The sequence below is a fragment of the Coregonus lavaretus genome (genome assembly GCF_964263955.1).
Source record: "Coregonus lavaretus genome assembly, chromosome: 14".
NCBI classification, from domain to species: Eukaryota; Metazoa; Chordata; class Actinopteri; order Salmoniformes; family Salmonidae; genus Coregonus; species Coregonus lavaretus.
The window spans coordinates 37,822,078-37,840,080 of record NC_140001.1 but is presented as its reverse complement, the minus strand read 5'-3'; the positions used below and the strand labels follow the sequence as shown (position 1 = coordinate 37,840,080).

At 46.6% G+C, this 18,003-nt stretch overlaps 1 protein-coding gene across 1 annotated transcript in view; it reads right to left on the bottom strand.

Annotated features, from left to right (window-relative positions):
• The window catches only part of ptch1 (patched 1), a gene marked incomplete at its 3' end in the record, with an annotated part of 63,848 nt that overhangs the window by 26,499 nt on the left and 19,346 nt on the right, over positions 1–18,003 (bottom strand). The window contains exons 3-11 of the mRNA XM_084176863.1: positions 11,087–11,276; positions 10,078–10,147; positions 9,728–9,819; positions 7,147–7,345; positions 6,897–7,018; positions 5,036–5,183; positions 3,667–3,798; positions 3,282–3,437; positions 3,052–3,150 (exon numbers count right to left, since the gene is read on the bottom strand). Of these exons, the coding sequence (XP_084032989.1) occupies positions 3,052–3,150; positions 3,282–3,437; positions 3,667–3,798; positions 5,036–5,183; positions 6,897–7,018; positions 7,147–7,345; positions 9,728–9,819; positions 10,078–10,147; positions 11,087–11,276 (1,208 nt within the window). The remainder of the gene's footprint in view (positions 1–3,051; positions 3,151–3,281; positions 3,438–3,666; positions 3,799–5,035; positions 5,184–6,896; positions 7,019–7,146; positions 7,346–9,727; positions 9,820–10,077; positions 10,148–11,086; positions 11,277–18,003) is intronic.

The window sequence follows — 18,003 nt, the reverse complement described above, 5'->3', positions numbered from 1 at the left end:
GCATCAAAGGGACGATGGACGGGGCCATGTACCGTCAAATCTTGGGTGAGAACCTCCTTCCCTCAGCCAGGGCATTGAAAATGGGTCGTGGATGGGTATTCCAGCATGACAATGACCCAAAACACACGGCCAAGGCAACAAAGGAGTGGCTCAAGAAGAAGCACATTAAGGTCCTGGAGTGGCCTAGCCAGTCTCCAGACCTTAATCCCATAGAAAACCTGTGGATGAGGAGTGTGACAAAATCCCTCCTGAGATGTGTGCAAACCTGGTGGCCAACTACAAGAAACGTCTGACCTCTGTGATTGCCAACAAGGGTTTTGCCACCAAGTACTAAGTCATGTTTTGCAGAGGGGTCAAATACTTATTTCCCTAATTAAAATGCAAATAAATGTATAACATTTTTGACATGCGTTTTTCTGGATTTCTTTGTTGTTATTCTGTCTCTCACTGTTCAAAGAAACCTACCATTAAATTGATAGACTGATCATGTCTTTGTCAATGGGCAAACGTACAAAATCAGCAGGGGATCAAATACTTTTTTCCCTCACAGTAACAGCTTTTAATATTGACATTGATTTGATGAAATGTCTCCTTCCTCTGCCTCAGGTGATTAGGAGTGAAATACAGAGCTCTTACTTATCTCTCCATGACACCTTAATAAGCTCCAGATTAGAAAGACTGCATATGGCTTGTGTGGCTTTTTAGAGGAACAGAGACCTCTTTCTACACACGCTAACATGAAAAACAAAAACATATACTTATCTCACTTAACTGCTGCAGGCACAAAACCCTATTCATCATGTCTTACCCGTATCTGCTCCAAATGGATCTACACACACATACACACACATACACACACACACCCCTCAGCGAGTTTGCTGGCGTGTGTGTGTGTATGTGTGAAGTGTTGAGGATGTGCACCACCCACAGAGCTTGTGAGTGTGTGTCAGACAGAAGAGATCAGGTTCAGCTCTGATTACTTCTCATCTCCGCCACATAAAGGAAACCGGGGAATGGAGGGATGGAGGGATGGAGGGATGGAGGGATGGAGGGATGGAGGAGCGTGGGGGGAAAACTAAAACAAGCAAAAACATGTCTGTGTTTTCCCCTTCGCATGCTGGACACGGATAATAATCCTCTCCACATGCACATGCATGCACACACAGACACACACACATTTGTTTTACTATCCTTGTGGGGACCGGCAAAATGTTTTCCTTGTTTTACTATCCTTGTAAGGACTTCTTTTTGTAAAAACAAACAAACAAACACACTTCTTCTTCTTCTTCGGTAGTCCATCGTATCCGATGATGACTTCCACTTCTGAGTTAACTGTGAATTCTTTGGTGACTGTAGAGTCCAATCCGAGATCCACAAACGTTATTGCAGGTGGGGCATATGCAGTCTGTGTTGGCGGGGGCAGGCATGGTTGTATGTCTCAGTCTGTGTTGGCGGGGGCAGGCATGGTTGTATGTCTCAGTCTGTGTTGGCGGGGGCAGGCATGGTTGTATGTCTCAGTCTGTGTTGGCGGGGGCAGGCATGGTTGTATGTCTCAGTCTGTGTTGGCGGGGGCGGGAATGGTTGTATGTCTCAGTCTGTGTTGGCGGGGGCAGGCATGGTTGTATGTCTTCTGAGCTGTTTTTGCTGTCTCTTTGTGCTCCTCTCCTCCTCCCACCTCTGTACACCGCTCTGGCAGAGCTGCCGCCAGGTGAAACCAAGATTGAACTCTTTGGCCTGAATGCCAAGCGTCAAGTCTGGAGGAAACCTGGCACCATCCTTACGGCGGTGAAGCATGGTGGTGGCAGCATCATGCTGTGGGGATGTTTTTCAGCAGCAGGGACTGGGAGACTAGTCAGGATCGAGGGAAAGATGAACAGACAAAGTACAGAGAGATCCTTGATGAAAACCTGCTTCAGAGCGCTCAGGGCCTCAGACTGGGGCAAAGGTTCACCTTCCAACAGGACAACGACCCTAAGCACACAGCCAAGACAATGCAGGTGTGGCTTCAGGACAAGTCTCTGAATGCCCTTGAGAGGCCGGACTTGAACCCGATCGAACATCTCTGGAGAGACCTGAAAATAGCTGTGCAGCGACGCGCCCCATCCAACCTCATAGAGCTTGAGAGGATCTGCAGAAAAGAATGGGAGAAACTCCCCAAATACAGGTGTGCCAAGCTTGTGGTGTCATACCCAATAAGACTCAAGGCTGTAATCGCTGCCAATGGTGCTTCAACAAAGTACTGAGTAAAGTGTCTGAATACTTATGTAAATGTAAAATATGCAACATTTTCTAAAACCTGTTTTTGCTTTGTCATTATAGGGTATTGTGTGTAGATTGATGAAGAAAAAAAAAAATGGAATCAATTTTAGAATAAGGCTGTAACGTAACAAAATGTGGAAAAAGTCCTAATACTTTCTGAATGCCCTGTATATACAGTATGCTTCTATATTCCTTTGAATGTCTGGCTGTGTGTGTGTGTGTGTGTGTGTGTGTGTGTGTGTGTGTGTGTGTGTGTGTGTGTGTGTGTGTGTGTGTGTGTGTGTGTGTGTATGTGTGTGTTGATGTTGCACCACAGGCGGAGACAGGCTCACACACATTCCTCTAGGTGAGAGACTCACTAACTGTAAGTCGCTCTGGATAAGAGCGTCTGCTAAATGACAAAAGAAAAAGAGGAGGGGGAAACAGAGAGAGGGAGAGAGGGAAGGGGGGTTGGAGAGGTTGGGGCTTTTCAATCTTCCCCTCTAATCAAGGGCACATTTAGACCTGGGAAACTCACCTGGGCCCATATTCAAAAAGCGTCTCAGAGTGCTGATCCAGGATCAGGTTCCCCGTGTTCATATAATCATATTCATTTTGAACTAAATAAGGCATAACTGGTCCTAGATAAGCTCTCCTACTCTGAGATGGTGCTTCAGTGCAGGCTGGGATTAAATAAATGTTGCCCTATGTGATCAATCAATCAATCACATTTATTTATAAAGCCCTTTTTACAAACTAAGTGTGGTGTGGAAGCATAGTGTTGTTGTTGTTGTTGTTGTTGTTGTGTCTCACCTCAAAGGGGATCCTCTTGTTCTGTCCCGTCTCACTGAATGCGTGGGCCAGGAGAAACACATCATCCACACCTACACCCAGTGCCAGGAACGGTAGCACCTGAAACACACATCAGTTAGTCTGTGTGTGTGTATGCTATGTGTGACTGAGGTCTGAATGATGGATTATCTGCCTGCAGTACGTACAGGAGGCGGTGTGTGTAACCTTTGACTGATTGATGTGTGTGCTACCTGTGTGGTGGCAGCGTTGAAGGATATGCCCAACAGAGAGCAGAGCCCCAGGCCTGCAGCCACAGACAGCGCCACCAAGAGGACACCGGCCAGTCCTACAGCTCCCTGAGACTTGGCACAGTCCCAGCGCAGCATGGTCAGACAAGCATAGGCCAACTATACAGAAGGAGAGAGAGAGAGTTAACACACACACACATACACACACAAATACACACAGGCCAGCTACACAGAGGGGAGAGAGAGAGTTAACACACACACACAAATACACACAGGCCAGCTACACAGAGGGGAGAGAGCGAGAGAGAGCATTAACACACACACACACACACACACAGCTATGGTTCATTTAGTGTGTAGAGCCACAGTTGTGTGTTGTCAGTCTCACCATGAGCAGGTAGCCACTGGCCACTCGTATGACGCTGACATCAGAGAAAGACTTGAGGATGTCTTCCAGAGTGGTGGTGGTAAACGACAAAACTTTCTGAGATGAGTTGGCCGCTACACTCTGCTGTACCGCCTGGAGAGAGAGAGAGAGAGAGGGAGGGAGGGAGAGAGGGATGGAGGGAGGGAAGAGAGAGAGTCAGTCAGCAGAATAACAGGTTGGATGCTGTATGTGATGTAAAAGCAAGCAACACTAGAGAGTGAGTAGGAGAGTAGAGTACTGCAGCTGTGACTATACAAACACACACACACACACACACACAGACACACACACACACACACACACACACACACACACACACACACAGACACACACACAACGCTCAACACTTAACTGAACTCTTTCACTGATGCTTACCAGAGCACCGTTTCATTGATAAACACACAAGCATACACACACATATATGCAAACATCCATCCACGCACACACCACACACTCAGTAGAGTTGTAGTCTCTTTCCCTGATGCTTACCAGAGCAGTATTTCATTGATAAAAACACAGTTCTCTCAAACAAATGATCACACAAACACACACACACACACACACAAAGAGTCACACCGTGTCGAGCAGAGATCGAGGGCCTTCAAAAACAAAGACCAAATGATGTCACACATGAGCCACCAACGGGTCCGCAGCTGGAAAATAGATTTTGTGTGTGTGTGTGTGCTAAAGAGATTCAACGCCCGCCTAATGTGTTCCAGATGTCCTGCTCTCCCCTGCACAGCCCCTAACTCTAACCCACCACCACACACCCTCACTGGGTCCACTATCTACCGGGAGCCCAGGCTTACATATGTGGCCTACAGTGTACCAGGGTCCCAGACGGCAAGTGTAGATACAGGGCCTAGACTTCAGCTTTAGATACGGCACATGGGCTATACTGGGGGCCCAGGCTTCACATGTGTTAATGCTGGGCTGAAACTAAAATGAGCCCCCACAGCAGGATGGAGAAAACCCTGCCATGATACATCTGCAGTGCATTGCTAGTGCCTTCAATCACATAAGCTGCTGCTGATGCTAGTGCTGCCTCCAAACTAAGGCAGAGAGGAACTGTTTTCCCCCTGTCCTCTCCCCTCTCCCTCTGAGGCCCACACAGGAGCAACTGGACTGGGGGAGAGGGGAGGGGGGGGGGGGGGGGGTGGGGAGAGGGAGAGGGGGATAGGAATGGGGAGGAGGAGGGAAGAACAGGGGCTGGAATGTGCACATTACGTCTGCCTTACACAGGAATGCCCCTCTTTCTCTCTGTAAGGCCCCTCGTACAGTATACTCCACTGTACACACACACACACACACATCACACACACAGTCTTACCTCTGAGTATTTCCTCTGCCAGGCCTCCAGTATGGCGGCAGCCTTGTCTTGGTTCCAGTTGATATGGGACACCTCATCATAGCCCTTCAGGTGCTCAAACATCTGCTTAGGAGTCATCAGCTGGAACATGGTCTGTAACGCCTGGGCACTACATACACACACACACGCACGCACACACACACACAGGACAGAGAGAACATAGGTCAGATACACACACAGGCTCCACAACCGTCCACAGTACATCATCTCTCCATAGGATAGTGTCCTGAGTTGACTGTAACAGGCAGAGGGCAGTGGGGAACATATCCTCCAACATACACAAGTCTGGTAACAATCCCAGAATGCCCAGGTTTTCCAGAAATCCTGGTTGGAAGATCCCCGGAATCAGGAGGGAATAAGCAGGAAATCCAAGAGTCCTCCAACCAGGATTTCTGGAAAACACACACACACACACACACCCATGCCAACTCCCCAGAGGCAATGGAAGCAAAAGGATATTACTATTATGCTACAGTGATCCTGGGTTGACTTTAGCTTGCATTCTGGGTAATGAAAGTGGCAGCAGCTTGTTAAGGTGATGTAGGCAGTAGGTGTTGTGGGCAGTACCACCGTGGGCAGGTCCAGAGAGGCCATGCCAGGCAGCTAAATGCCCTGTAAGCAGCAGCAGCCTGAACAGACCCATGGGTAGAGCAGCGATATAACACACACCGCAATAGTGACCACGCATACTAATGTGAGCACACACACACAAGTATGCACACACACCCACACAGGCCCCTAATGGCCCATCCCTGCCAACCAAGCAAAAACACAACCACAAAAACAAACAACGCGCTCTACTCAGTGTGTGTGTGTGTGTGTTCAGAGTAAAGAAAACCAGTGCAAGCCAACTTTAAACTGCACTTTAATTAGATTATCTCCAGCGCATTTGTATAATCACAAATAAATGTGCTTACTGTGCATTCTGACCTACAGTAAGTATGCTACCCAAATGGCACCCTATTCCCTATGTAGTGCACTACTTTTGACCAGAGCCCTCCACACCCTGGTCAAAAGTGGTGCACTATTAAGGGAATAGGGTACCATTCGGGATGGAGCCTAAATGTTACTTGGAGAGACCACTTTGTTTATGTACACATTTATGTACCCTGGCCCTCAGACGGCCTACTGTGTGTTAGTGTGTTTTAATTGGCAGACCTGTGGTCTGTGTGTGTGTGTGTGTGTGTGTGTGCCTGTTGCAGTGCAGTAAATCTTGCAGTCATTAGCAGATTCCAGTGAATCTAAGAGCTCCAGCTGTTCCTGCTCAACTCTGGCTGTGCTGCATGGACACTAGATAGTCACTGTACACATTCGCTCACACACACACACACACACTCACAGAGAGACTCTATCGCACAGAGACACTACTCACACACACTGCCCAATAAATAGAAAGCCTGCACACTCCACCCAACATTCATATCTCTCTATCTCTCTCTCTCTCTCTCTCTCTCTCTCTCTCTCTCTCTCCCTCTCTTTCTCTCCCCCCCTCTCTCTTTCTCTCTCTCTCTCTCTCTCTATCTCTACCTCTCTCTCTCTCTCTCTCTCTCTCCCTATCTCCCTCTCTCTCCCCCCCCCCCTCTCTCTCTCTCTCTCTCTCTCTCTCTCTCTCTCTCTCCCTCTCTCCCTATCTCCCTCTCTCCCTCCCCCCCCCCCCCCCCCTCTCTCTCTCTCTCTCTCTCTCTCTCTCTCTCTCTCTCTCTCTCTCTCTCTCTCTCTGTCTGTCTCTCTCTCTCTCTCTCTCTCTCTCTCTCTGTGTCTCTCTCTCTCTCTCTCTCTCTCTCTCTCTCTCTCTGTCTGTCTCTCTCTCTCTCTGTCTTACCTGAGTAGTGGTCCGGTGCCATTCTTGGTGGTCCCCCCTACGATCAGCTCTTCCTGCCAGTGCATGTACTTCCTGGAGAGGCCATGGCATCCACCAGTCAGGACTCGAGCCACGTCAAAGGGCTGCAACACAACAGCATACTCAATGGGTCTGTGTCTGCATGGGTGTGTGCATGCATGTGTACAAACAGTATATACATGGATGTGTGCGTATGCACACGTGTGTTTGTGCATCCTGTGTGTGTGTGTACCTTGGTGGTGTTCTTGTTGGGAGCAGTGAGGGGACAGTCGGGGTCTTGGGGGTTGAGACAGGGCCGGTCCATGTAGCCATGGCCCACGTCAGCCTTCTCCAGCATCTCCTCCCAGCTGTCCACCTGGAACTTCAGAGTCCGAAGCTCCGTCAGGAACTCCTTGGGGTCAAAGTTGGTCCACTGCAGAGGGGGCTTACCGCTGTGGAGGGGGAGGGGGAGATTGGGAGGGACACACCAGAATGACCAAGATCATACACAACTATCCAAAACATCTCTCTCTCGCTCTCTCTGGTTTAGACTACATTGTATGTGTTTAACCAGGCTTGGGTCATTATTCCAAGCCTCCCAAGCAGAACATAGTAAAATCCTTATTTATTGTCGGAGGTAGCAATGGAAACACACACACAAAGAGAGGTCTGCTGAGAAGCACTGTAGTGGGGAGCTATTAGGAACAGAAGGGCCAGACAATAGTGAGGCCCAGAGCTGGAGACAAGCGATATGCATGCCAGCTATAGCTACACAACACAATGTTTCTCTCTTAGGTCGGTCACTTTAATCCACTTGTCTGTGTTGGGTGTCTATTAGTTGGGTTTGAGTGTGATTGGCAGCCAATAGGAGTGGTGGGTAAACACACCTCCAAATCCCAGTGTTATACAATCTCCAACATCACATTTTACATTTTAGTCATTTAGCAGACGCTCTTATCCAGAGCGACTTACAGTTAGGGTTAAGTGCCTTGCTCAAGGGCACATCGACAGATAGTCAGCTCGGGGATTAGAACCAGCGACCTTTCGGTTACTGGCACAACACTCTTAACCACTAAGCTACCTGCCGCCACGGATCACGAAGAATATTCCAGAACTCAACACTACAGAATCCAAAACCCAGAGCGCAACATTTGGAGATCCACCCAGTTAGATGAGCTGACACTAGATGTCTGTCGATAGTAGTGGTTTCCAGAGCTAGAGGCTGTGATGTGTGTGATGTGATGTGTGTACTGTGATGTGTGTACTGTGATGTGTGTACTGTGATGTGTGTACTGTGATGTGTGTGATGTGATGTTTGTACTGTGATGTGTGTACTGTGATGTGTGTACTGTGATGTGTGTACTGTGATGTGTGTGATGTGTGTACTGTGATGTGTGTACTGTGATGTGTGTACTGTGATGTGTGTGATGTGTGTACTGTGATGTGTGCACTGTGATGTGTGTACTGTGATGTGTGTACTGTGATGTGTATACTGTGATGTGTATACTGTGATGTGTGCACTGTGATGTGTGTGATGTGATGTGTGTACTGTGATGTGTGTACTGTGATGTGTGCACTGTGATGTGTGTACTGTGATGTGTGTACTGTGATGTGTGTACTGTGATGTGTGTACTGTGATGTGTGTACTGTGATGTGTGTACTGTGATGTGTGCACTGTGATGTGTGTGATGTGTGTACTGTGATGTGTGTGATGTGTGTACTGTGATGTGTGTGATGTGTGTACTGTGATGTGTGCACTGTGAGGTGTGTACTGTGATGTGTGCACTGTGAGGTGTGTACTGTGATGTGTGTGATGTGTGTACTGTGATGTGTGCACTGTGAGGTGTGTACTGTGATGTGTGTACTGTGATGTGTGCACTGTGAGGTGTGTACTGTGATGTGTGCACTGTGATGTGTGTACTGTGATGTGTGCACTGTGATGTGTGTACTGTGATGTGTGCACTGTGATGTGTGTACTGTGATGTGTGCACTGTGATGTGTGCACTGTGATGTGTGTACTGTGATGTGTGCACTGTGATGTGTGCACTGTGAGGTGTGTACTGTGATGTGTGTACTGTGATGTGTGCACTGTGATGTGTGCACTGTGATGTGTGCACTGTGATGTGTGCACTGTGATGTGTGCACTGTGATGTGTGTACTGTGATGTGTGCACTGTGATGTGTGTACTGTGATGTGTGCACTGTGATGTGTGCACTGTGAGGTGTGTACTGTGATGTGTGTACTGTGATGTGTGCACTGTGATGTGTGCACTGTGATGTGTGCACTGTGATGTGTGCACTGTGATGTGTGCACTGTGATGTGTGTACTGTGATGTGTGCACTGTGATGTGTGTACTGTGATGTGTGCACTGTGATGTGTGCACTGTGAGGTGTGTACTGTGATGTGTGTACTGTGATGTGTGTACTGTGATGTGTGCACTGTGATGTGTGTACTGTGATGTGTGCACTGTGATGTGTGTACTGTGATGTGTGCACTGTGATGTGTGCACTGTGAGGTGTGTACTGTGATGTGTGTACTGTGATGTGTGCACTGTGATGTGTGCACTGTGATGTGTGCACTGTGATGTGTGTACTGTGACGTGTGCAGGTTATGTGTATACTGTGATGTGTGTACTGTGATGTGTGCAGGTTATGTGTGTACTGTGATGTGTGCAGGTTATGTGTGTACTGTGATGTGTACAGGTTATGTGTGTACTGTGATGTGTGCAGGTTATGTGTGTACTGTGATGTGTACAGGTTATGTGTGTACTGTGATGTGTGCAGGTTATGTGTATACTGTGATGTGTGCAGGTTATGTGTGTACTATGTACTCACGGGAGGTAGACCATTCCAGACTGGAGCTTGGCTCCCTCCCAGAAACAGTCCAGGGGCGTGATGATGAGACAGGGGTGGAGCTTCTCAATGATCTGACAGGGGACAGCAGACACCACGTTAACACTGACGCTCTAATCACCACACTATAACATCACATTATAGTAACATCACATTATTAGAACATCACATTATTAGCAACATCACAACATCTTCTCAATGATCTAACAGGAGACAGCAGACACCACGTTAACACTGACGCTCTACAACTACTAATCACATTCTATTCCTCTGTATGAGAGGCAGTGTTTGGTTTAGAAAGAGAGAGACAAACTCAGTTCACTCATGCTTACCTGGTCCATAAAATGAGCTTCGGTAACAAGTTCTCCTGATTTGTAGCATAAATGTTCCAATTTCCATTGTCTGAAAAGAAGGAGTTCTAAATATCATTTACACAACAGCTCTGACTAATCTAAAACATCATTTGTTTGAACGTGTGTGTGTCACCTGTTAAAGAGGTAAACGTGCACTCGGCTGGTGTGTGTGTGTCACCTGTTAAAGAGGTGAACGTGCACTCGGCTGGTGTGTGTGTGTCACCTGTTAAAGAGGTGAACGTGCACTCGGCTGGTGTGTGTGTGTCACCTGTTAAAGAGGTGAACGTGCACTCGGCTGGTGTGTGTGTGTCACCTGTTAAAGAGGTGAACGTGCACTCGGCTGGTGTGTGTGTGTCACCTGTTAAAGAGGTAAACGTGCACTCGGCTGGTGTGTGTGTGTCACCTGTTAAAGAGGTAAACGTGCACTCGGCTGGTGTGTGTGTGTCACCTGTTAAAGAGGTGAACGTGCACTCGGCTGGTGTGTGTGTGTCACCTGTTAAAGAGGTGAACGTGCACTCGGCTGGTGTGTGTGTGTCACCTGTTAAAGAGGTGAACGTGCACTCGGCTGGTGTGTGTGTGTCACCTGTTAAAGAGGTGAACGTGCACTCGGCTGGTGTGTGTGTGTCACCTGTTAAAGAGGTGAACGTGCACTCGGCTGGTGTGTGTGTGTCACCTGTTAAAGAGGTAAACGTGCACTCGGCTGGTGTGTGTGTGTCACCTGTTAAAGAGGTGAACGTGCACTCGGCTGGTGTGTGTGTGTCACCTGTTAAAGAGGTAAACGTGCACTCGGCTGGTGTGTGTGTGTCACCTGTTAAAGAGGTGAACGTGCACTCGGCTGGTGTGTGTGTGTCACCTGTTAAAGAGGTGAACGTGCACTCGGCTGGTGTGTGTGTGTCACCTGTTAAAGAGGTAAACGTGCACTCGGCTGGTGTGTGTGTGTCACCTGTTAAAGAGGTAAACGTGCACTCGGCTGGTGTGTGTGTGTCACCTGTTAAAGAGGTAAACGTGCACTCGGCTGGCCCTGATAGCTGAGTCCAGGTGTTGTTGTAACGCCTCCACAGTGAGCACGTTAGCGCCCTCCTGCCGCGGCGTCTGGATCATCAGCTGGGGACTGAACATGGCCTCCTCGCCCATCTTCTGACGCGTGTACTTCAGCTCCTGATTCACCCTGCCGCCCACTGCACACCAGAGGACACACACGTTCAGTCTGATATTATATTACATACACAACTTTCAGAACCTGGTTTGATTTCGAACATGTACATTCCACCTTTTATAACAAAGTATACAATCAAATTGACTAAGGTATCAACCCTCCTAAAAGAGCAATAAGGCATATGATGACCTTGTCAGCCCCGTCACACTAACTGATGTTACCAAAACCTGTTCTAATTTACTTCGAATGTCAGTACAGTGTCATAAAAGGCCAGTCTCGGCCTCAGCATTTGGCTCCCCAGCCCTACAGTGACAGGGAGGGAGGGAGACACTCATCCCTCCCTCCCTCTCTCACTAGGTAGCATGGTGGGACTAAGCCCTGTGCGTGAGCTCCGAGCCCCTCCAGCTACAAAAGCAGCCTTTCAGTAGGGCTTTGACGGTCTTGGAATGTGAGGTTACGGTAATTGGACAGGCCAATGTACACGGTCACCGAGGTAACCGTTTAGGGGGGAGGTCAAAAAAGGGAAGTCACAATTCTGTTTGTACACTTGTTTACATGGATATGCTTCTTGATAAAAACATATTTGAAACAAGCCATTACACTTCGTTATTATCATGGCATTTTATTATTATTAATCAGGTTATTACTTATAAGTATTAATAAACAAATTAAGAAATGCCAGGTTGGATAGGATCTGACACATTTTCATATTGACAAAACATTAACAGAGTCAAAATAAAGAGATATGCCTACTTTGTCCTTGTCTGTTGGCTTTTCTGCATATATTTTTTTAAATACAAATCCTATTTCAACGCACAAAACGATTCAAACAAAGTCCAATGGGTTTTCTCCCACTTTTCCCAAAATATTTGCATAACGTCACAAACCCTGCTGCTGCGGCCATTTGATGGTAGTGACATTGACATATTTCCTTCAAAGAGAGGACGCCGTAATGAGAGAAATAATGTAGCCTAAGCTACTGAAAACAGGCCTTTTACTAGATTAAATCATGACAGGAGGGTTTGATTCTTATGAAAGAGATGGAGTCCAGACAGGCTACGTTAGGAAACTTTCTGAATGAACACATAGGCCTATAGAGAGAATCAGCCAATTCACACACGCACACCCCTGTAAAAGCACCCATCAATCATAGCCACCAGCGTGTCAGACACAAGAACAAATATTTCTAAATTACTGTAATTAATACATGCATTACCAGAGATGAATGTAACCAAATGACAGGGATTAACTATAAATTGCTTGTTTTACAAATGGTAGGCTACCTCATGGGGCATTCATAAAAGTGCACTGCTGGCCCACACTGTATAGCCTAGGATAGGCCTACTATTCTACTTTGTGGGAATACAAGGGCGGCAATATTTTTTGTCTCGCCTATGGACCAGGCCTGATCAGCGTTGATTAGTCTATAAATTAAGAAAAGATTCCGTATCAAATGATACCATGCCAGGTTGGAGAGGACTGGCGCATTGCCCATTTGACACAACATTAGCGCATTCTAGGCCTCCGAGCCAGAACAACCTTGTCATCTGCTCTACACCCCCGCGTATCTAGTGGATTAGCTGCTGGAGCATCAAAGGACAGTTGGAATGATGAGATGTAGACAGTTTAATAGACAGAGTAAGTTAGCAAAACAATTACTTATAATCATTAGTAAACACTCCCGCTACTAGGAAAAGTTTATCTACGTTAACATTTTTACAAAATTCTAAAATGACTTTAGGCCTATTTCAACGGTTTTCACAGTTATTTTATTTTCATGACTGTCTTCATCCATAACCGTCAGTTATTCAATTACCTTTCAGCTCCAGCTATGACTTCCTCTCTACCTCCCAAAGCCCTCCAACCCTGCTGGCCACTGTCTTGCTCAGGCATCCTTTAACATCCACTGAAAGCTGCAAGAAAACGCTAATCAATTATTTTGGGGGGATTTTTCCCTTTAGGATGAGACATCATTGCCTCCAGCTCTGCCTCTAAAGGACAAGAAACACCAACACGAATGTAGGCCGTTCGCAGCGGGTGGCCATCCTATTGCCTCTAACCACAGAACATCGGATGTAACTTTCTGTTAATTTCCCAATGATTCTACTGTACATGTTGAATCGCCGCCGTTTGTCAACACCCAGCAGGTGATCTACTGTGCATGGCCGAGGTTCGTGTTGATCTGTCTTGTCCTTAAACCTGTTTAAAGATAGAATCCGTATTTGGTGAAACTGCCACGTCCGTTTGGGATAACAAAGAAGCTACTTCAACAAGCACTGTTAGTTTCCCCTTGGACATCATTGCACGGGGGATAGAACAGCAGAATATGTACATTCTCCACCGTTTCATCAACAAAACCAAAACCATAACAAAGGCCCAGGGGCAAACAGTGGCGCTGTTTCACCAAATGCGGATTCTAGCTTTAATTCCAGAAATCACTGCCTCTGGCCTCCAGAACCTTAGCTGGTGAGGTTGCCACACAGAGCATATCAAAATCTGTGTGAAAATCTGTTACATTTTATATGCTCTAATCCAATTGAAGAATTGCTCGACTACAATTCATGAAACATGAACCAGGCATAGGTGTTCTATTTTCAGCCTATTGTAGTCGTATTCAAGTTGAACATAAGCATGCTATTCTGTCTGGGGCCAGACCACCCAGGCAGACCAGAGAGCAACATAGAGGGAGGGGGCCATGTCTGAGCGTATTAGGGAAACACACTTGATTTTTCCCCGACCCAAACACAGGGCTCCCATCTGATCCGGGTTGAGTGCGTGTTTAGAATCGGCATCATTAATAACAGGCCTGAGCTAACCAGAGACGGACGGAAACATGCTTTCTGCTGCTCTCTCCGCTCCCCACATCTACCACGACTCACACACACACAGACCTGCATGGAACTGATTTACAACTCATGGAACTGTGTGTGTGTGCCCTGTCCAAAAACAGCCCCTGGACTGTAGGCACGAGTGTAGAGCTTAGAGGATTTGATGCGTGTAAGCTAGGTGTTACACCTCTCTACATTTCCCTCGGATAGGCTGAATCTCCCCCGTATTGCGTGCACCTATCCAGTCCTCTCAGATCTACACAAGGGTCTGCCCTAGGGTGTAGGGTATAGGGTCTGCCCTAGGGTGTAGGGTATAGGGGACTAATGGGTTGTTTCTGGATGGGACAAGGCCAATGTCACTACAGTCAATGTCACTACACACTACAGTGCCTCACGCAACACTATACTAGAGGACACAGAGCATGCACACGCTCTCAAAGTGCACTAACAAGTCTGGCTAGCACTTGACAATGTTCTTATTACTACTATGTAATGATTTGTGTAAGTACTGTTATGTATTGTGATTACTCATGGTTATACTGCACTTCCAGCAATAACCCTAGTCCTAAGTGCAGTATAACAACAAATAAATGCAGTACTTGTTACACTATACTTGAATTATGATACAGTTATCAGGACAAGTTAAGTGTTGCTTCAGTCTGCTAGGAGTCACAGAAAGGATGAGAACAAACTGACCAATCAGAATGGTGCAAGAGGAAAAACACTCCTAGTCCAATGTTCTGAACACATTCCAAGCCCGAATGCCACCCAATCTTCTGGAGTTTACAACAACGACTTGAGGGTAGGGCAGAGAAGAGGAATGCAGAAAGACACAAACACATACTCTCTCTCTTCCTCCCTCTCTCGCTCTCTCTCTCTCTCACACTCTTCATCTCTCTCTCTCCCTCTCTCCCTGTGTCCCCCTCTCTCTACAGGAAACAGCACATTACGACCTCAGGCTTGAAGAATTCCACACTTCACGAGGTTGCAGCGTTTCGGGGTCAACGCTCGCCCAGCCTCAGGGTGAAATTAACACCCGAGCTGGACCAAAAATGTGTGTGTACTTGTGCGCGCTAGTGCAAGTGTGTGTAGGGCTGCAAAGCTACCGGTAGTTTATCAAAGTTACCGGAATCTTCAGTAATCTATGGCAATCTATCATAACTTTGGTAATTTATATTTGAAAAATTGTTTTTCAAATGTATTCATATATGGTATTCATTTTTTATATCTGTGTCCATATTGTCAATGAGTTTCTAGTGGATCGACCACATGGTTCAAGAGGAACTAGCTTAATTAATGAAAAAAGTATCTATTCAACAATGGCATTATTTTCAATGAACTCTGCAACTCTTCCAATTATTGACTTTTTTCACAACTGCCACCAGTTTAACGCCAAAACATACTGACAGTAAAATAAATAAAAGTTTGAGAAAAAAACTAATAAAATATAAAGGATATTTCATGCTGAAACCCTCATATTAAACACCAATGGTATTCACTAAGTTGATGGTTTAATTTAGGATAATGTTTTACAGCTTTCTCATTCTATTTTTTATTTAATTATTTCATATATTTCACGTGATAAGGCCACACAGAGGGCCAGAGATAATTACAGACGCCTGTATAAACCGGAAGTACCCAACAGGGCCACTAGATGTCTTGTGATAGATTACATCAAATCCTTGAACGATACCAACATTTCTGGTAGTTTACTGGTAAACCCTTTGCAACCCTATGTGTGTATGCAGCTGTGTTTCATCAATGACACATATTCACATCTTATGTGCTCTCAGGAGACGTGGCTGACCTTAGTCCTCATTCATATCACCAAGGTGTTTCCGTTCTACCTAAATGTTTCTGCCCTCCAACAGAGGCCCAGTCCCTCTCAGATCGCCTGCTGCCCATTCCTTTCCACCACATCTACTCCACAGTGTTACCTCTGCAATATACCGGCCTCTTTTTGGATTCTTCATGTCGTTTAGGGGCTTTTTACCCATTGACCTTCTCTTACTCAAAACCAAAAAGAAATCGAAATGATTGCATAATTGTTGCATCATGCACTGCCACCCCAGGTGATATAGATTGTGTGATTTACGACACCGTGCTGTGAAGGGATGACTAAACTAGAGTAGAGCCACCAAATAGGGTTACCCCAGTCAGTCAGTCAGTCAGTCAGTCATTCAGTCATTCAGTCATTCAGTCAGTCAGTCATTCAGTCAGTCAGTCAGTCAGTCAGTCATTCATTCAGTCAGTCAGTCAGTCAGTCAGTCAGTCAGTCAGTCAGTCATTCAGTCAGTCAGTCAGTCAGTCAGTCATTCAGTCATTCAGTCAGTCAGTCAGTCATTCAGTCAGCCAGTCATTCAGTCAGCCAGTCATTCAGTCAGCCAGCCAGTCAGTCATTCAGTCAGTCAGTCAGCCAGTCATTCATTCAGTCAGTCAGTCAGTCAGTCAGTCATTCAGTCATTCAGTAATTCAGTCATTCAGTCATTCAGTCAATCAGTCAGTCATTCAGTCATTCAGTCAGTCAGTCAGTAATTCAGTCAGCCAGTCATTCATTCAGTCAGCCAGCCAGTCAGTAATTCAGTCATTCAGTCAGTCATTCAGTCAGTCAGTCAGTCAGTCATTCAGTCAGTCAGCCAGTCATTCAGTCAGTCAGTCAGTCATTCAGTCATTCAGTCAGTCAGTCATTCAGTCAGTCAGTCAGTCAGTCAGTCAGTCAGTCAGTCAGTCATTCAGTCAATCAGTCAGTCATTCAGTCAGTCAGTCAGTCAGCCAGTCATTCATTCAGTCAGCCAGCCAGTCAGTCATTCAGTCAGTCAGTCATTCAGTCAGTCAGTCAGTCATTCAGTCAGTCAGTCAGTCAGTCAGTCAGTCAGCCAGTCATTCAGTCAGTCATTCAGTCATTCAGTCAGTCATTCAGTCAGTCAGTCAGTCAGTCAGTCAGTCAGTCAGTCATTCAGTCAGTCAGTCAGTCAGTCAGTCATTCAGTCAGTCAGTCAGTCATTCAGTCAGCCAGTCAGTCAGTCAGCCAGTCAGTCAGTCATTCATTCAGTCAGTCAGTCAGTCAGCCAGTCATTCAGTCAGTCATTCAGTTATTCAGTCATTCAGTCAGTCATTCAGTCAGTCAGTCAGTCAGTCAGTCATTCAGTCAGCCAGTCATTCAGTCAGCCAGCCAGTCAGTCATTCAGTCAGTCAGTCAGCCAGTCATTCAGTCAGTCAGTCAGTAATTCAGTCATTCAGTCATTCAGTCAGTCAGTCATTCAGTCATTCAGTCAGTTAGTAATTCAGCCAGTCAGCCAGTCATTCAGTCAGTCGGTCAGACAGTCAGTCGGTCGGTCGGTCGGTCGGTCAGTCAGTCAGTCAGTCAGTCAGTCAGTCAGTCAGTCAGTCAGCCAGCCAGTCATTCAGTCAGTCAGTCAGTCAGTCAGTCAGTCAGTCAGTCATTCAGTCATACAGTCAGTCAGTCAGCCAGTCAGTCAGCCAGTCATTCAGTCAGTCAGTCATTCAATCATTCAGTCAGTCAGTCAGTCAGTCAGTCAGTCAGTCAGTCATTCAGTCATACAGTCAGTCAGTCAGCCAGTCAGTCAGCCAGTCATTCAGTCAGTCAGTCATTCAATCAGTCATTCAGTCATTCAGTCATTCAGTCAGCCAGTCAGTCATTCAGTCAGTCAGTCAGTCAGTCATTCAGTCAGTTAGTAATTCAGTCAGTCAGCCAGTCATTCAGTCAGTCGGTCAGACACAGACAGTCAGTCAGTCGGTCGGTCAGTCGGTCGGTCAGTCGGTCAGTCAGTCAGTCAGTCAGTCAGTCAGTCAGTCAGTCAGTCAGTCAGTCAGTCAGTCAGTCAGTCAGTCAGCCAGTCAGTCATTCAATCAGTCATTCAGTCAGCCAGTCAGTCAGTCAGTCAGTCAGTCAGTCAGTCT